Source organism: Mirounga angustirostris, unplaced genomic scaffold (assembly GCF_029215605.1).
Source record: "Mirounga angustirostris isolate CCGP_5_RB_7025 unplaced genomic scaffold, mMirAng1.0.hap1 SCAF_9, whole genome shotgun sequence".
In the NCBI taxonomy this organism is placed as follows: Eukaryota; Metazoa; Chordata; class Mammalia; order Carnivora; family Phocidae; genus Mirounga; species Mirounga angustirostris.
Window position 1 is genome coordinate 30,676,020 of NW_026991717.1, and position 20,643 is coordinate 30,696,662.

The 20,643-nt window shown below is 38.1% G+C and overlaps 1 protein-coding gene across 2 annotated transcripts; it reads left to right on the forward strand.

Annotated features, from left to right (window-relative positions):
• Window positions 1-1,669: 1,669 nt before the first annotated feature.
• Window positions 1,670-17,659, forward strand: RCN2 (reticulocalbin 2). 2 transcript variants are annotated; one of them, XM_045899614.3, is made up of 7 exons: window positions 1,670-2,010; window positions 2,400-2,505; window positions 5,522-5,718; window positions 11,529-11,642; window positions 15,178-15,274; window positions 16,151-16,293; window positions 16,822-17,659. In XM_045899614.3, exons 1-7 carry the CDS (start codon window positions 1,867-1,869, stop codon window positions 16,972-16,974), a joined length of 954 nt encoding a protein of 317 aa, XP_045755570.1. In that variant the 5' UTR covers window positions 1,670-1,866; the 3' UTR covers window positions 16,975-17,659. The 2 variants fall into 2 exon arrangements, with proteins under 2 accessions (XP_045755570.1, XP_045755571.1); XM_045899615.3 differs by having other exon boundaries at window positions 1,723-2,010; window positions 16,154-16,293.
• Window positions 17,660-20,643: the final 2,984 nt, after the last annotated feature.

A 20,643-nucleotide genomic window follows, 5' to 3' on the forward strand; every position in this document is an offset into this window, starting at 1 on the left:
ATTTTGCACGAGATTTGGAGATTATCACACCATTTAGGACCCACTTAGCAGCCCTAGGATCTCAAATTCAGATCCTCTGAGCTAACCCAATCCTTTTCCTACGAGGAACAAAATAGGCCCAAGGAGGGAAAGCAGCCTATGTAGGGGCTGAGGGAAGACAGAACCCATGGCTTCTGTTGCTCAGACATTTATGCTATTCACCCCACTGCCTCTTTAGATATCATTAGATTTCCTTTGCCCCCAAACCTCCGTGTGTGGAGCCTTTGAGATTGGAAGAACTTCCATAATACCTTGTATCCTTCCCTTTGTAATTGGAATCATATCAGAAGCTAGCCAAAGTTTACCTTGTACTTACTGGAGAACAATAGGTACAAAGCTGAGTTGGGGACATTTATTTCTCTTTTTTCACAGACTGCCTCAAAACCCAGAACTGAAGTTCAAATTAAAATGGCTGGTGATAAAAGTTTTTACCTTTATTTTCTTTCTTTCTTTGTTTTAGAGAAATTAACTCTAAGGCATAGTCTATATTTAGACTCTGAAACTTAAAACTTTATTCTGCATTGCTCTTTATAACACCTAAAAGATCCCATTTGAACTTACTCTGCTCTGTAAACCTTTCAATGATCTCTGACCAAAAACAGTAAAATTCCATCCTGACCCAGGAAATTTGTCTGATTTGTGCCCACTCAGTTTTTCAGTTTGGAACAGGATTCTTACTCCCAATGCAAATATAAGCTGTGAGAAGAGAAAGAGGACCCAGAAAGTCTTTTCTTCTGTGTGAAAAGGCTTGATCCTAAGTGGAGCAATCAATGAAAGAAAAAGGCTCAAGCTGCAGCCTACAAATTTCTTTGGGTTTAGTGTGCTCAGGCTGAGGTACAGAAATTACATAGACCTGCAGACAGACATGGCATAGAAGCCACGAGTATATGCATTCTATCCATAAAGGTTTTCCTGGGTACTTGCTAAGCTATTCCTTCTGTACAATCATCTGCTTTTCTACCCACATGGATGTAAGCTCATATTTATTGAACACTTTACCCTATGTGGCAGCTACTGTTCTAAACGCATTATATTATTTAATTTAATCTTCACAACTCTTTAAGGTCATCTTATTACTATGCCCATTTTAAAAATAAGCAAACAGGTTTTCAAGGGCCAAGTAACTTGGCCAAACTCACAGAACTTGTAAGTCACGAAATTAAGCATCAGATAAAAATACCTGGCTTCGGTAGCTGGGTTTGTTCGTCCTGCTCTGGTGAAATAAATAAGTAGGCATGCACTGAAGACTGGGAAATGCATACTGTAGGTTGGTTCCTCAAGGCAAACATTTTTCTAGGTACCATATTTTTTTTTCACCCAAATCTGCAGCCTTTCTCATTGATGCAAGCCGGATGGACACAGGGACTGGACAGAGAATTTCTGGCAGTAACAAGGCCGACGGGAAGAGACAGGGCGGGAGAAAGGTGGGGGCATGTTTTCGGAGGGGCAGAGGAAGGCGCCCGCGGGGTTCTCCCCTCCCGGCAGCCACCGCTAGAACCGAGGAGCCGTTGGGCCCGCCGCGGACCGCCACCGCGCCGCGGCCCGTCCCCAGCGCCGTGCGGCCCAATCAGCGGCGCGGCCTGGCGCCCCGCCCCTCCGCCGGGCCATATAGGCCTCGGCCCGGCCATCCCCATCACCGCAGTTGTCGCTCGGGCGCCAAGCTGCGCGAGCCCGAGTAACGGCGGCCACCGCCCCCTGCGCGTCGCGTTCCCTCCTCCCCACGTACGCCGCGCCGCCAGTCCGCAGCCGCCCGCGGAGCGCAGCCGCGGGCCTGAGCCCCCGCCGGCCTCCTTCTTCCCCTCTCTGTGTCCGCGGCGGGCCGGAGCGATGCGGCTGGGCCCGAGGCCCGCGGCGCTGGGGCTGCTGCTGCTGTGCGCTGCGGTAGCCAGCGCCGGGGACGCCGAGGAGCTGCACTACCCGCAGGGCGAGCACCGCAGCGACTACGACCGTGAGGCGTTGTTGGGCGGCCAGGTGAGGTGGCCAGGCTCGGGGCTGGGAGGGTCGCGCGTCGAACCGCAGCTTCCGCGGGCTTTGTCCCGGGACAAAGGGGCGGCCAGGCTAGGCCTGGCCCGGGCGGCCTGACCATGGGGTCCGGGCGGGGCGCCGCTCACTCTCTGGGGGACCCCGAGGCCTCTACGCCTGAGGAAATAGCGCGGCCCGGGAGCCGGATCCCTTCCACCCTCCCGACACGGGGCATGGTCACTGAGGGTGTGTAGGAGGCAAGGGCCTTGGAGAACAGGTGTGGGTCACCCCAAAAACCCTGGGCAGAGAAGGCTTCTGGTAGCCTTATTTTTTTTCCACCATTTTGCCCCACTGATAGTAATGCTCTATCCCTCTGTGTATCGCTTACCCCTCTGAAGGAAGAAGTCGATGAATATGTTAAACTCTCCCCCGAAGAGCAACACAAAAGACTGAAGTCAATCATAAAGAAAATTGACTTGGACTCAGATGGCTTTCTCACGGAAAGTAAGGACGTCCTACACAACTAACAATGGAGAAGTCCCTTTGTAGGAGACAGAAACACGAACATTTAAGCAGGGCTGTCTGTTGCGTGTAGATTGCTAGTGTTGCAACAAATGAGAGTGTACTGTGAGAAGGGGAAAAAGACATGCTGAGTAGGTTTATATCTGAAAATCTTTAGATAGAGGTCCCAAGTAAAAATCAGGACTTTCTCCAGTAATACATAAACATCGTTGACTCAGTCGATATGTGCAAGTCATACATTGAACAAACACCGTATTCCTCATATGACTTTTATCAGTGTCAACAATATGTCAGAAACCTTCTTATGGCATGACGTGATTTATTGCTCTTTTGATATATGTTTCATTAGGAATTTAAGGATTTGCATCTTTTTTTAAGTGGAAAAAGACCTGTTGCATGTGAATTTATGATAATCACAAATTATTACAGCTGGTAGGGGTCTTAGAATCATCTTGTCCACCTCTCTTTGTAGAGCTGAAGATACTGAAGTCCAGAGGGGTAAGTGCCTTTCTAAAATGAGTGGCAAAGCCAGGACTAGAATCCAAATTTCTTGCTTTTAATTCAGTTTTTAATATCCTTCACTTAAAAAAAAAAAAAAAAAGTCTGAGGGGCACCTGACTGGCTGGAGCATGCAATTCTTGATCTCTGGATCATGAGTACAAGCCCCAGGTTGGGTGTAGAGCTTACTTTAAAAAAAAAAAAAAAAATCTCAGCAGGGAGTCTGCTTCTCCCTCTGACCCTCCCCCCTCTCATGCTCTCTCTATCTCATTCTCTCTCAGATGAATAAATAAAAATTAAAAAAAAAAAAGATTAAAAAAAAAATCTGAGTGCTCTTAGGTAGTTTCTCCAGTCAGAAATGAAATGCACAGACTATTAAAAGAATATTCAGTTGCTTTGCAACTGTCTCTCCTCATTGCTTAATTCAAGTGGTGAACCATATCAACTTTCCAAATTGATCTTCCAAAAAAATTCAGGAGATATTTTGCTATAACTCTTATAGCTTACCATCTAAGGACTGAAGTTGCTGGAGAGAGAATTGCAAACTAATTGGTAAATTTAAGATGCGTTGTCAGTAAAATTGGTGCCCTCGGGAATATTAAGATTTTGGTTTCTCTAAATAAAAACAAAAGCTTTAGAATGTAGTTTGTCCACTAAGAATAGGTCTGTCCATCTTTGGTTACACTAGCAAGCACACAGAAAAAATTGATTTGGAAGACTGTGGTACCTGTCTGTAAGGGCCTGTAAATATTCAAATATTTAATAGTAAACTTTAAAAAATTTTAAAGTTAAAAGGAACTTAGTTCAAATCTTCATTTTACATAAGAGAAAAAAACTTGAGAGGGCAAACTTGCCCCTTATGACAGAGCTGAAGTGTGAACCCATGTTTCTGGCCCCTTTTCCATTCTGTATTCTATTATGTCACGATGATCTCTTTAAATAAACCAGAAGAAACCCTCATTGTACTTGTAGGACCCTTCAGAGAAGTTTGCTAATTTGCACTTTAAAGTCCAGGACTGGACTCAGGTTCTTGAAAGAGAACAAAATTCAGTGGAAGGAGTTTGGGCTTTGGAGCCAAACATAGGTTTGAATCTGGATTCTGCTACTTACCAGCTGTGAGTCCTCAATTCCAAATGGCAATTTCTTAAACTGTAAAATAGATTAGATTAGAAATGGAAATGGAAAATGATAAGAATTGCCTTGTTTTGAAGATCAGAGACAACATATATGGAGGACCTGATATATAATAATTGTTCAGTATATGGTTGCTATAATAATTGTAATTCTGCCTTAATTTAGAGTTTCAGGAGAGACAGTGTCTTTACTTTTCTATTCACCTGACCTCCCCCAGACCAATAAAGGGGTACCACTCTTTAAACCAAATGGTGTGTAACCTTTAAACCAAATGCTGTACTCTTGCTATCCTTGCAAATATTCATGTTCTTCTCCCTACCACCTTTTTTCTATAATGCAGTGTAGTAAATATCTCTGAGTAGATTTTTTAAAGTTGACCTGAATGTGGACATTAGAGATTTAGAAACTTTCCCCCATGTCTTCAGGTACCAAGACAGAGCTGTTGCAAGAAGGGCTTAAGTCATAAATGCTACCCATACTTTTGTTAAAATTTTCTCTAGAAGTTTTATGATGGTTGAAGGACATATACTGTAACAATGTTTCTCAAACTTCAGTCACTTGAATACATTTTCACAATTTAGGCCCTAGCTACTTACCATCTATTATTTCCTTAATATGGTTTTGATTCAACTCAACATAAAATTTATTTTATTGGGCGCCTGGGTGGCTCAGTTGGTTAAGCGACTGCCTTCGGCTCAGGTCATGATCCTGGAGTCCCTGGATCGAGTCCCGCATCGGGCTCCCTGCTTGGCAGGGAGTCTGCTTCTCCCTCTGACCCTCCCCCCTTCTCATGTGCTCTCTGTCTCTCTCATTCTCTCTGTCTCAAATAAATAAATAAAATCTTTAAAAAAATAAATAAATAAAATTTATTTTAAAGGTAAACTTTATATTACTTTAATAAATGGAAAACACTTTTTTCTAATACATATTAGAATAAATAGGTCATTATTAACGTATTTGTACCTCCTGAGAGATCTGTGATAGTTAGCAAACGTTATCTGCAATTTTGTGGATGATAATTTTTAAAAGTCAAGTACTATTTTGGCCAAGTGGTAATTCATTTAACAAATAACTGATTGAGCCAGGTACTTTCTAGGAATTTAGAGTACCTCAATGAACAAAACATACCCAAACTACTCAAGGACCTTGCATTCTGTTTGGATCACATATTGTTATATTCTTGGACTCCAAACCACTCTCACACCTTCTACTCCTATTTCTATGGATACAACTGGGCTAGTTCTCACTCAGTATTTGAAAACACTCAAGATTTTTGTTTTCTTTTAGAGAAAGTTTAGAAACCTTCACTTCTGTAAATATCAGAATTATTGTCAACATTCATTTGTGTTCTGGGAAATTCTCACAGGCGAACTCAGTTCGTGGATTCAGATGTCTTTTAAACATTATGCTATGCAAGAAGCAAAACAACAGTTTGTTGAATATGACAAAAACAGTGATGGTAGTGTGTCATGGGATGAATACAACATTCAGATGTATGATCGTGTGATCGATTTTGATGAGAACACTGCTCTGGATGATGCAGAAGAGGAGTCTTTTAGGCAGGTGAGTACCAGTGCGCAGGTTGTTCCTTTTGATCATATCAGTTCACTTTTCCTTCCTGCATGAATGAGCACAAGAGGGCCTGAGCTCATAGACTGGGGTTGCCTTGTTCTCTGGGCAATCACCTGTTCCACTTCACTGGTCATTTTGATGATTTCCTTTCTAGCGGGATTTTGACCTCTTATTCTGCACTACCTAAATTATCCTTGCATCTGTTTTTCTCAGCGGCATCATTTGTCCTCATTTTGAGTTGCTTTTTAGTGTATTTTGAATATATATCTCAATATTTTATTTTTTGTTATAATTGAACAGTTTTATATCATAGTTACTAAGAATATAGAGGCCGATTCCCATTTTTAAACAGATAGTTTTATATAAAATAATACAAAATTTTTTAAATTGTAATAAAATACACATAAAATTTAACCATTTTTAAGTGTGCAGTTCCATAGTGTTAAGTACCTTCAGACTGTTAATACAACCCATCTCCAGAACTCTTTTCACCTTGCAAAACTGAAATTCTAAACCCATTAAACAACTCCCCATTCCTTCGCCTGTAGGCCCCTGGCAACCACCATTCTACTTTCTGTCTCTGAATTTGACTCCTCTTGGTACCTCATATAAGTGGAATCATACATATTTTTGTCTTTTTGTGAGTAGCTTACTTCACTTAACATAATGTTCTCATAATGTTGTGTGTGAGAATTTCCTTTTTAAGACTGAGTAATATTTTATTGTGTGAATATACCACATTTTGTTTATCCATCTACTGATAGATACATGGGTTGCTTCAACTTTTTGGCTATTGTGAATAATGCTGCTATGAACATGGTTGTACAAATACCTCTTTGAGACCCTGCTTTTAATTCTTTTGGGTATATACCCCAAAATGGAATTGCTCGATCATATAGTAATTCTATTTTCAATTTTTTGAGGGACTGCCATATGGTCTTCCATAGACGCTGTACCATTTAAAATAACTCATTTTTGAAGATTTAGTATCACTATGAGTTTTGTTGATTCTCATGGTTTAATTTGTCAAAATTAAAAGATGTCTTGTTCTAATGCTTTTTAAGCAGAGGTGAGGAAGACCATTTTTATTTAGGAATTAATAAGAACTTTTAGTAATTTGTAGGAACTTTTCAAGACAAAGGACTATAAGCTTAAGAAGTTGCTATTTCAATACTTCTATATTTCAAAGGTAATTATAAAGACTTTATATTTAAATAAAGATTTTATTTTATTTATTTTAGAGAGAGAGAGAGACAGCATGTGGGGAAAGGGAGGGAGAGGGACAAGCAGACTCCCCCTGAGAGCAGAGCCTGATTCAGGGCTCAATCCCAGGACCCTGAGATCATGACCTGAGCTGAAATCAAGATTCAGATGCTTAACTGACTGAGCCACCGAAGCACCCCATTATAAAGACTTTTTTTTTTTTAAGGTATGTTTTTATATGTGGAAAAAACCAAAACCAAACACCTTGTAGCAAACTATTATTCCCAAAATACTAGTCAAGAGTGCTTGGAAAACATTTGAGCCTCTTCTGTTCCTTTACTTATCCCATTGTGGGTACCTACCTTTTAGTTTTTGTTGTGGCCATATTTATCATTGTACATGCTGTTTATTTTAGGATCATATTGGCCACTTGAACTCTGTAGGCCATCACTAACACAAAGTGGATTGCTTTTTCTGCTAATGACTATGCATATGCTCTGCATATGCCACCATTGTAGAGTTTAAGGGCTTCAGCCTTGGAGCCAGTCTGCCCAGCTTCACATCCAGCTGTATAATTTAACAGTTGTGTAGTTGTGGGTAAGTTATTAAACTTCCTTATGCCTCAGTTTCCTCATATCAAAAAAATGAGGATAATCGTATGGAGAAATAGTAATATATTTATTATACTGTACTATTAAATATACTATTGTAGCAGTTGGGCTGGTAAACAGTTCTCTGTTGATTTAAGAGAATATTGTTGAAGAAAGCATGTGTGATTCACGTAGGTTTGTATTTAATATTTAGTATAGAATTAGCTTTTTAAAATTGTTGAAGCATTGGTTAACTATATCAGTTTTAGATTAGTTAAGATTCCTTTTCACTTTTTTCCTCCTTATTTGGGTCTTCATCTTACAGCAGACTGAAGAGAGTGGAAATCAGTCTTTTTACTACTTAGTGCTAAAAAAGAAACAAATGATAATGAGATTTGGGATTTGTCTGTCTAGAGATATCCTGTAGGAATTAATTAATCTTAAAAGCACCATTCGAGTTCTGAGACTTTTCTAAAACCAAACCATGGTATGATATTATGATTTTCCTGCTAGGTAACAAGAGAAGTTAAATATAGTATTATAAAATCTTACTAGAAAAAATAAATAAATAAAAAATAAAATCTTACTAGAATCAGATTATAATTGTGTCCTTTTTTTTTTTCCTTTTGGCACCCAAAAGATTTAATGATATCCCATCAAAACATGAGAAATATGTGTGTTTGGTTTCTTGAGTCTGTATTTTTGGGTGGGTGTGATTAGTAACAGATGGTGGTGTTGAGAAGAAAATCTTCACTTTGAAGAGATACAGGACTCATTAATATAAACTGCTTTTGAACAGTTTTTGTTTTAAAAAGTGTCTGGTTCTAATACTGTGTTCACCACCCAGGTACTCAGTACATGTTGATTATAAGACTACTTTTTAAGAATGAATTAGATAGATCTTTTTTTTTTTTTTAAAGATTTTATTTATTTATTTGACAGAGAGAGACACAGCGAGAGAGGGAATACAAGCAGGGGGAGTGGGAGAGGGAGAAGCAGGCTTCCCGCCGAGCCGGGAGCCCGATGCGGGGCTCTATCCCAGGACCTGGAATCATGACCTGAGCCGAAGGCAGATGCTTAACAACTGAGCCACCCAGGCGCCCCGAATTAGATAGATCTTAATAGTGTTAAGGAATTGATGGATCCCTAAAATGAACACTTCTCAATGGGAGTCCTGTTGGTTATTCTGTGACAACCCAGGAATATCCCTACATGAGATATTATCTCATGTCTCTTTTCATGTCTCTACATGAAGTCCTAATCATAATGCTTTATTAGAATTTGATATAAACCCCCTAAAATTGGACGTGGGGTATAAAGATGAACCCAGAAACTTCTGCATTATTCTTCAAATTAAAAAAGCAAGGATGAAGAATGGATCAGTCTTAATCAAAGTTACAGACTTAACATTATACCATAACTAACCAACAAAAGTAATTGGATATCTAAATAAAATAAAATTTTTCTATATGGAAGCCTGTTAAAAACAACAACAACAACAAAGGGGTGCCTGGGTGGCTCATTCAGTTAAGCTTCTAACTCTTGCTTTCAGCTCAGGTCATGATTTCAGGGTCTTGAGATGGAGCCCCCTGTCAAACTCTGTACTCAGCCAGGAGTCTTCTTGAGATCCTCTCTCTCTCCCTCTCCTTCTGCTTCGCCACCCCCCCCCATACTTCCTCTCAAATAAATAAATCTTAACATAAAATTCAGGCATCAAATTTTTTTTTTAATTTTTCATAAGTTTCCATGTAAAGAATGGAGATAACCTATAGTAAGGACCCTCTTGTGCTGTGAAATGCCTGAAAAAGCATTTCTTTATGTAATGATGAATAATTATAGTCAGCACTTTTAAGCAAGATAATTAAAGTTTGGGAACCTACCTGGCAAAAGTTCATTTGGTGTAACTTCCAAAGCCAGCTGCTGAATGTGCATGTACAAGCAATATTTATTTATGTAAGATATAATCTGGGATGTGGCTCATCAGAATTTTTAAGACCTAGATTTTTGTTCTGGTATCACATATTATATATTTACTCATGTAAAATCATAAGTCTACCAAAAGATGGCAGATTTGTGCTTCACAAGTTTCTGTTATAATATGAAAATAAATGATTATGGTCATTTCTACCTTTTTACTACTGTATGTAGCACTTTCTATTCTCCACTGGAATACGATATTTTTACACAGAAAAAAAAAAGTGTGCTGAGGTTTTATGAAACTGACAGCCTTTTTTGTTGTTATCGTTTGCCATTTTGGAAAAACAGTCTTTCTGTGTATTGGCTTCTTTAATTTGAGTTGCTCTTAAATGGTTTTCTTCAAATGACCATGAATAAAACTGCTTTTTAAAATCTCATTATTTAATCTTATTTTAAAAATCTGAGAAATGTGAACCAGAAAACTACTTTCCTTAATTTTTTTAAAAACAATCTGAGCTTGCTGAAAGAGATCCTTTCTTTCCATAGGCAAATTTGGCCAAATTCAGCTCCCACTGCTGAAACATGGACCTTTTTGCTCCAAACTGAAGGGTTCTTTCATAAGGAAATCTAAGCACTTAGTATTTTGAATAGTGGTTTATTCAAAAAGAACTTGATGGACTCAACAAAGTATCTCAAATTCTTGTTTGTCTACCTCTCCCCGTGTTAAACCCCTGAACATCAAGTGTAAATTATTTGGTCTAGTTATCTGAAATTAAGAAACATGAAGTTAAAAGCAGCTATTTGGAAACAAGTTTGTTGTTGTTGTTGTTGTTTCTGTCATGATTTGGTAAGTATAACTGGCTAATGGAAACTGGATGGTTTAAAAGATGAATTCTTTGGGGGAAGAAGTGAGCCTCTCCACTGTAAATCAGTCATTGTAAAAGAAGTAGTATTCAGTAAATGACGGCCACCTAACTTCTGTTCTAGAAAACTGAAAAGAGCATTTCTTTTCAACAGTGAGACACATAAATTAAAAGCTCCTAAAATATTTGAAATTGTATGTTTTTAAATATGCTGTTTAATACATGTAGTTTATAGAAAGGAGAGTTTTTCCCAGAAATACTCAAAATGGAATTTATGCAGAATTAGCAATATAGCACTATTGGCTTCCAAGGCTCTTGATTACAGAATTACCTTTGAAAAATGCATTAAAAGCATTTTGTCCCTAATAGCTGCTATTTGATTTACTACTTGAGCATACTTTACAAAAAGAGAAAAAGGAAGATTTACATAACCTCAAAATAGGTCCACTTCAGCTTTTGATATTTATGCCTGAACATACATAATTATTAACACTATAAAGAGACTACCAAGAATAGACTTCCAAATATTAGATACATATATCAAAAGTATTCTCATATGAGGACTGTTTTTCTGAAACCTGTTAAACATTTTTGCAGTCATTCCAAGGACCAGAAACAATTTGATAATGGCATATCAAGAATTAACACATAGTCTGAATTTATTGCTTTTTGGGCATTCAAAACAGCTGAGATTGTTAAAGAAGAGAGTGGTGCAGTACTGTAGAAGAACAGGGAGGATCAGAATCCAACCTATTTTAGCTGTATTTCTGACATCCCTCTCAATAAATCATTTACTTTCCGTTCTCTATCAGTAATAATAATATGTAACATGTAACATATTACATTTTTTAAATGCTCAGGTTTACTAATTGCTTGATAGGGGTCCTCATCCCAATTGCTTAATAGTTTTATCCCGATTTTATAGTTGAGAAAACCAGAGAGGGTAAGCAGTTTGCCCTAAGTTAAGCAAAATGCCCTTGCCACAGCTGGTAAGTGGCATTGCTGGAATTCAGATCTGCGTCTCTGACTCTAGAGTCTGTCTCTCTATTGCTTCTCATAAATGTTTGTGATTTTTCTAACCTACCTTCAAGAGAATGATGTGAAGGAAGATAAGATAATGTATGAGAATGTACTTTAGATTTCACATAGTATGTAATTTTCAAAGTATGTATAATGATGTTTCCACGTGGGTAAGATCTTAATCATGTTCAATGTTTAATTTTCAAAGCTTCATTTAAAGGACAAAAAGCGATTTGAGAAAGCAAACCAAGATGCAGGTCCTGGTTTGAATCTTGAAGAATTTATTGCTTTTGAGCATCCTGAAGAAGTTGATTATATGATGGTAAGGAAGAAAAGTTTTAAGAGAGTTCTTGAGTGACCAAAACTTTAAAACCTGTTTTTTTCTAAGTCATTAAAATGAATTGTATGGGGCAACTGGAATTTTAAGAGACAGCAAGATCCAAAGTTCTCCCCACTTAAGATAGGGGTGGGAAAAGGTTTCTGGTGGTGGGGGGAGGGGTGCTGATGAGAAGGTAGAAGGTAAATCTCCATCATATGGAGGGAGAAGGTAAATCTCCATCATATGGAGGGAGAAGGTAAATCTTCCTGGCTGTTTTCTCCTGCACAGCCACATTCCCTTCATTGCCTTCCTTTTTGTAGCTTTCAGACTTTTCTCTGTTTTCCAATATCAGTAACATCAGTATTTCCTGTTTAGTTTACAACATCACTTGCAAAAACTTTGGCTCTGGGAAAACTTACCACCTTTGGATCCCTTTTCATAGGGTTTTAGGGGGTGATGAAGCTGCTACTGACTAATGTGTTTACAGCAAGAGGCATAATGAGTCTTCTCATCCTTTAGTACTTAAAAGAAGTACCAGTTCTTCAGAACTTTTGTTGAACTCTACATTTAACTCAACAAACATTGATTGAGTCCCTACTATGACTTGGCAAGCTTCTTGAGAAGAGAAACTATCATGTTGGAGAGTAAAGACTAATACAACAAATAGCTTTGTAGAAAATAGACTAAGTATTTATATTAAGGTTTATTGTCTAGCCTCAGCCTCTAGCTGTGTGGCTTGGTTCTCTGGATATTTCAGGGAGGGAAGATACAGCTTTATGTTAAATGGGTCATGGTTAGAAGCTGCTGCCTTTGAATAACAAGGGTGCAAATAACATTTTTCTCCATAGCTCAGTGGCAAGACACGACTGTTGCCACCACTTTTGCCATTGAGGCTTCTGGTTTCTCACTTGGCACAAAATACACAACCTAATTTTAGAACAGTGCAGAGCACAATTTGTTCAAGTGCCAAAATTAAGTTGAGACAAGCTAATTGCACCCTTCCTAGCATGGCAGGCAGAGCATGATGGATACTGATTATCTGGGGAATTAAGGAATAATTGACTTGAAGACTGGCAGGGGAATGACCAGTGAAAGCAATGAAATAATTTGGGCATACCATGCTGCAGTCCGAGAGTATGATGTGGCAATGGCATGAAATGGACGTGAACATCGTTTTGAAGGAAGCACAAGCAGGAATGTTGACTGACTAAATAAGTATGAGAAGAGAAAGGAAGAGTCAGAGATGACTCTGAGATTTTGAGCTTGTGTAAAATTATTAAAATGGTGTACATTTGACAGAATGGGGTGTGTCAGGTTGGGAAAGGATGTTCTTTGATTGTGCCGAGTTGGAGTTGATTGCAGCACATAAGAGGTGTGATCATAAAGTGGTGTCTCATTTAGAGCAGCTTCATTAATTCGTATTTACCTTAATTTGTTTTGGTGTTTCACTTTTTCCATTTAAGAATATATTTGATAAAGGAAAAGGCAGGGTGCAAGATCAACTAGGTGATTTTGATTTGGATTAAAAGTTAGAATTTAGAGAAACTTTCATTCATAAAGTTCCAAAATTTATTTTAACCATGGCAACATTATTGAAATAAGTCTGTTGTTTCCCAAGAGGATAACTTGAATGGAAGAATAGTCATTTTAATCAGGGATTCTTAACTCATCTTGCATCAAGACTCCTTTAAAAATAAAGAGCAGTCGGGGCACCTGGGTGACTCAGTAGGTTAAGCATCCGACTCTTGATTATGGCTCACGTCATAATCTCAGGGTTGTGAGATCAAGCACAGCGCCCGGCTCACACTGGGTGTGTGAAGCCTGCTGAAGAGTCTCCCTGTCTCCCTCCCCCCACAGCCCTCCCTCTTCGCAGTCGCATGTGTGCGCACGTGCACTAGTGCTCTCTCACACAAAAATAATAAATAAAAATAAGCAATCTATGGACTCTGTCCCAGAAAAATTACATATACTCATATACACAAAATATGGGATAATAATTTCAGGAGATCCTCAGATTCTCCAAAAGTAATCTTTGGATCTCTGGTTAAGATCCTGATTTCTATATGTAAAATCTGTAACATTTGATTTTTTAAAAAGTAACAACTTGTATTTAAGTGTTATTTCATACAAATATAAAGGAAGCCCTTGGGTTTGGCTAGAATTGGAGACTTTTGAGAATATATTTTCGTTACAGTTGTGTTGCTAGAATCCAGGCTGAAAGGTATTTGGGTGGCAGCAGGTAGTGAGGAAATGAGAATAATAAACGTAACCTATAAGAGACCTGGCATGGGAGAAAAGAAACCAGGATGGTAATTAAAGCGTGCAGGGGACTTGAATGTGTTTAAAGGCATAGAAGAAGGAGCTAACAGAGAAGAGAGTGGAGCCTTAGGAGAGGCCAGAGCTAAAAGTGAAAGAAAGCACTCAGGAAATGAGAAAGGATGGGATCTAGGAAGACTCTTGAGGGCTTCACTCTAGAGAAGGGGGAAAGATAACTTTAATTCCTGAGATTGAAGGGAAGGATGAGAGGAATAGGCATAAAAATAGAGGTAATTAAAGGGGAGAATGCAATGCTGGTAAACAGGCATTTCAGAAGCCTTGTACCTTGTTTGGAAAAATGGGTGGGTCTTTGCCAAGAGAGTATTTGGAGAGTGTTTCGGTGAGACTCAAAGTGGAGTTTTCAAAAAACAGCTTTAGAGTATGTGTTAGGGAAACTGAGGCAGAGACAGACTTCCAAGCTGCAGTGAGAGCCCACTGAAACGGGAAAAAATTATAAGGATTAGGTTTGTATTTCTGTTTCTCTTTCTTTTAGACTTTATGATTCTGAAATAAAGGAGAACGTGATGTGGGTGTGCTGTGCAGGGTGGAGACTGGCAAAGTAAGAAAAGGTAGAAGATATAGGAAGGTAATAAGGGAAGAACCGAAATAGCTGGCCATTAAACAGGTCATCTTGGGTCCAGTATAACTAGAAATCGTGTAATCTTGGGGTTAGAGAGGACTGGTTGATAAGCCATGATAAGAAAGAGGAACAGATTTGGGGCAGTTTGGGGTGGATGGGGTAGATTTGATGGAAGAGGAAGCAGGGAGGTGTAGGTTTATGGGGCCCGGCACCTTTGCTTTAGATCTGGAGGCAGAACAACAGTTCTGGGCAGAGGGATCCAAGATAAGGGTTCTTTTGGGGTTTTTAATGGACTGGAGGGAAAGTGGAGTTAAGGAAGACCAGGGTAGTAAGAGGTGTCCTTTTGGAGAAGGAGGGAAACATGCAGAAAATAGGAGTTTGAGTTTAATGCCGAGGTTGTTTAGGAGGGCAAAGCAGAGTTCTTCTCGCTAGTAGAAGCTTAAAGATGTTGAATTTAAAGCTACTCAGTACGTGTGGTTTTATTCCTGTCTCTGAATTCCACTGTTTAGAAAGACAGTTTGCAAGAATGTACAACAAAAATGATTATTCCTAAAGAAGTTCTATACTGGAATAGATTCAGGTGGTGGTGGGAAAATTTTGTGACTAATTGTTTTATTTTGGTTTTTTATGAACATGCAACAGGAATTTGTCATTCAAGAGGCTTTAGAAGAACATGACAAAAATGGTGATGGATTTGTTAGTTTGGAAGAATTTCTTGGTGACTATAGGCGAGATCCAAGTAAGTACCCTGGGTGTGTGGAAGGAGGGAAAAAAGCATGGAATTAAAGAAGAAAGGAATTGAGAGACAGTCTTGCTCATTGAGAGCTGTGTTTGACAGAGGAAAATGGAACAAGAAAGAGGTGCGCCTGATTTTTGCTTGTTCTGCCAAGTTAGATATAATACAAGCAAAACAGAAGGACTCAGCCTACGTGAGAACGTGGTCTCGCTCACTTTTAGTTCCATGTCTGGATTCAAAGATTTTTCTTCCTTTTCAAACAAATAATGTCATTCTCAATTCAAATGGGCGAGAAAGTAAAGGTTGATATTTTTAAACAAAATCCTGTACCTTTGCATGTAGATCTTAAAAGAGAAACAAAATACTATAAATACGGGTGTAGAAGGTGTCTTACTGAGCGTTTGAAATTTGAGGAGTTTGCATATGCAGCTTTTTCTATTCACGGCTGTCTTTTCAGACAGAATTATTGCTGAAAAGCATCACTTCCTGTGAATTTCACTTTAAAATTACACATGGTATTACTTGCTAAGCACATGTAGGAAGCTTTATATAGTCACACGATGTACATAAAAACATTACCCAGCTCAACTGTGGGAAAACTAGATACCAGAACAAGTAGCAGCAGTTAACAGACTTACGAGTTTGTGATAATACACATCGATCTAGAAACTCTGAGCCATTTAAACTTAAGTGTCACTTTGGAAAATCATATAGTGTGTACTTATGTCAGGACTTTTCAGATAAGTAGATCTGTTTCATCGGGCTTCCTTTATGTAGTAAGCTTTAAGTTCATTTCCTTTATTCTAGGGACGTACCAAACTTCTTATTGGATACATGTTACATTCTTGTGATATTTATTGTTTTATTTTTGCCATTAAGCAGCAAATGAAGATCCAGAGTGGATACTGGTTGAGAAGGATAGATTCCTGAATGATTATGACAAAGATACTGATGGCAGGCTTGACCCCCAAGAGCTGTTGTCTTGGGTAGTACCCAATAATCAGGGCATTGCACAAGAAGAGGTGAGTGTTACAAAGTGACTATATACACCTTTTTTCTCCCCCAAATTAGGTGCTAGTGATAGGAAAGGAAGTTCAAAGCCTTAAGCTGAAGAGAGAAGTACCAGAGTTGTTTGTCTAGGATCCGTGCATGCCATTTCTTGACTGAAATCTGTGAGCTGTTTTAGATTATCAGGGAGACAAGGAAGTTAAGATTATATCATGTATTAATTTGACCACACAGTGAATTGAACAATTAAAGTTTATAATTTACCTATAGGGGCCCAAAATGGGTTATATTAATTTGGTTTAACCTTGAGATATCCTAAATAGGAGTTGAGTAGGGAGGAGGCAGAACCTAGCAGAAATTAAGAAGGAGGATAATGAGAAAAGTGTAGACAGCCCTGGTTATAATGTATAGTATTTTGAGATACTCAGACAGTAATGAGTACTTGGCATACCTGAATGATTTTGACAAACAAATCACATCGAAACGTGAACATCTTGCTGAAAATACTTATTATACTTGATTTATTTTGTTTTGTTTTAAAGGCTCTTCACCTAATTGATGAAATGGATTTGAATAGTGACAGAAAGCTCTCGGAAGCAGAGATTCTGGAGAACCAGGACTTGTTTCTTACCAGTGAAGCTACAGATTATGGCAGACAGCTTCATGATGAATATTTCTATCATGATGAGCTTTAATCCCTGGGTAGATCTGAATAGGATACTGTCTTCTTTTATAATTTGTTACCAGCTTTACTTTTGTGATAAAATATTGATGTTATATTTTACACTCAAGTCTTACCACAGCCAAAATGATCTTAAATGTAGATTGTAATTTTGGCCTTTTAGAAGAAAAATGAAACAAAACCTGGTATTTATTTCAAAATGTATTGAAGAAATAAAACAATATTATGCCATATGACAACAAAATCTTTCCTAAATATTCCATCTGTTTAGTACTGTATTGTGGGATATTTGAGTTCTATTTCCATACTTGAAAAAATGGAGGATTTTAGAGATGCCTGAACAATATTATTTAAATAGTATGTGACTGAGCTATCGATTTTTCTTTTGTTTTAAGTAGATTTAACTTGGGAACTGACAGAAAGGACATTGTCTTTAGATTTAGCATTTTGTTTTAAAACCTTTAAAGGAACCTTTAGAAGGACTTATACCTCACATTTTAATGTTGAGAAGTTCTGCTTACTTTTAAAATGGTTTCTATAAAGGGTTTTACTGTATGAAATAGAACTTTATATTTTTGCATATGTATAGATAGTAATTATATTTAATGTGTAACTATAGCATTATGGTGTGTGGAATTTGACATTGTCCAGAACTCTTCATTTTTGACTGATTAAAAATGAAATGTCCTATCTTTTTATATGTTTGTTTTTCTTTGATCTCCCAGATAAACCTAAAATTTAGAATAGGTTTTGTTGAATTACACATTATCTTACCTTATCCATTCCTATATTTGGGTAGTGAGTGTTCTCCAACCTTGAATTATTCTTGCTGCATATTATTTGGGTTTTTTTTTTTTTCCTTTTTGATAAAAGAATCATGTTACAATTGAATGTATACCTGACATATTTCAGTTGCTGTTGTAACAAATGTGGTTTTGCTGTTTGGTGCTAGAAATAATCATAAGAATTACACAGGCTGGGGGCGCTCAGTTGGTTGAGCATCTGCCTTCGGCTCAGGTCATAATCTCAGGGTCCTGAGTTCAAGCCCCATGTCAGACTCACCGCCCCACAGGGAGTCTGCTTCTCCCTCTCTGTCTGTCCCTCCCCCACCCCTGCTCATGCTCTCTCTTCTCTCAAATAAATAAATAAAATATTTTTTAAAAATTACACAGGTTGAAATCAGCAGTAGAGCTGGTTAGTTATCAGTGGTAGAGCTCAGTATCTGTTATACTAAAAGTAAATCATACTTGGTAAGTGTTTATCTATACCTAAATGGTCAGTTTTAACCTTATTCTGGAGATGAATTTATTTACCTTTGGGGGGAATAAGAAAAGTAAGAAGGTGAGGAATTTGAGTTTTCCTAGCCCTTACACCCAGTTTTTCTTTCTTTTTTAAAAAATTACTTTTATTTGTGGGGGAAGAGGTCAGCTACGTATTCTGTTAATCTTTTCCCAGACTAAAGTCGTGTCCTCTATGGCACACAGCTTTCTAGTGGCTTCATGAGGCCTTAATGAATATTTGGGAAAACCTGAAGCTCTTTTCTGATAGAATTGACAGCATCTGCCTCCCTCTCCCGTCCTCATCTTTGCTGATGTGAATTATGAATGCAAGTTGTAAACTTTTATACCATACTGATAGCTCGTTAACTTGGTATCTAAAGTACAAGGTTTTCATTTCAACCTACAACACCTACCTGGTCACAGCAGTTTAAGAATTAAAGATATACCATTATCACTCACTCATCACTTGTCAGCCTTACTGAAATTGGGATATTTGGAATAACTAGTTTGCTTAGCATATGATAACTATTTGTTTTTATTACTAGATTCTTCAAAATCTATACCAGAATTATTAGATAATTAGATATGGATTTTATTTTCATCTTAATGAGTTAAGAATTAGCATTCTACATTAAGCCTTGATATCATGCAGATATAAGAATTTTGGTGACATTAGAAGAACATCTGTTCTTTCATTCCTGGCAAGAAGAAAATTACATTTTCTAGCCCCCTTACAGATAGACAATAGCTACTTCTGACCAGTTAAAAATGAGTGGCAGTAGTGTGTGTCACTCCCAGACTGGGCCAGTGACAAACCCATTTTCTTTGCCATGGCATTGTAGAGAAGGCCTCAGTTGATACGGTGGGTCTGCAAGATCCCAGAGGCCTTGATTTCTGAGTGACCACGTGGAGGTCAGCTGGACCCTCTGGACTTTGCATGACCAAAAAATAAACTTTTACTATGTTAAGCCGCTAAGATTGTGCGTGTGTGTGTGTGTGTGTGTGTGTGTGTGTGTGTGTGTGAAGCCACTGAGATTTGGAGGAAGGGGAGGTGTATAACCACAGCGGAGCTTAGCTTATCCTGAGTGAAGATGTAGTATTAAACAGTTGGCTCTTATAAACATACAGAGAAAAAGAATTGTCTGCTTGAAAAGAGTTTCTGTATTTTCTGCTAAGTCAAACTAGAAAAATTTATTTTTAAGGCTTTTTTTGGATTTTAATTTTAATAAACCTTAAAAATAAAATTGCTTTTTATTTTTATTTTGATAGGAGAATTTAAATTTATCCTTATAACATGAGAGTAAAAATAGAATGTGGCTTTCTGAATTGTTGGCTGATCCTAGCTAAAGGACATAATCACTTCCATTGTTTGACTGCAGGTACTACTTCACAATGGAAAAGTGGACAGGATTTGTACAAATCAATGCATATATGGTTCTGATTGGACAAATTTGCAGGATAGAAAATGACTGTCTAGTTTGTGACAATTTAAAGGAAGCCAGGACACTCAGGGTAAAAGCCATGATGCCATATTTGCCTTACTTCTTTCCATTGCAGTTTTTTTAAAAAATAGGCTTTATTTTTTAGAGCATGTACAGGTCCATAGCAAAATTGAGCAAAACATATAATGACTTTCCATATACTTTCTGCTCTCCACATGTGCACAGCCTTCCCGCTCCCAAAATCCTGTACCAGAGTTGGTATTTGTTACAATCAATGAACATACATTGACACAACATTACCCCAAGACCAAAGACCATAGTTTACATTGGGGTTTACTCTTGGTGTTGCACATTCTGTGGGTTTGGACGAATAAATAATGACAGGTATCCACCATTATAGTATCGTACAGCGTAGTTTCATTGCCCTAAAAATCATCTATGCTCTGCCTAATAACCCTCCCCATCCCTAACCCCTACCGACCACTGAATTTACTGTCTCTAGTTTTGCCTTTTCCAGAATGTCATATAGTTGGAATCATACAATATGTAGCCTTTTCAGATTCCTTTACAGGTTTAAATGTAAGGAAAAAAATTGTGCTGTTGTTTCTCTAAGGTTTTTGTGTAACAATATTTCCTTCTAAGTGAGAAGTTTCTACTTAAGCTATGAAATCTTTTCCACTTGGGAAAATGATTTAAGAAAGGCAACTAGAGTTAAATTTTTGTTGTTTTGAGAGAGTGAGAAAGAGAGTGGAGGTGAGGGGGAGAGGGAGAGAGAGACTCCCAAGCAGGCTCCACGCCCAGAATGGAGCCGGACCTGGGGCTTGATCTCTCAATCCTGAGATCATGACTTGAGCTAAAATCAAGAGTTGGACGCTCAACCAACTGAGCCACCCAGGAGCCCCTGGAATCAAGTTTTTGATAGAAATATAACAACTAATTTGCTTCATTTCAACATTGAGT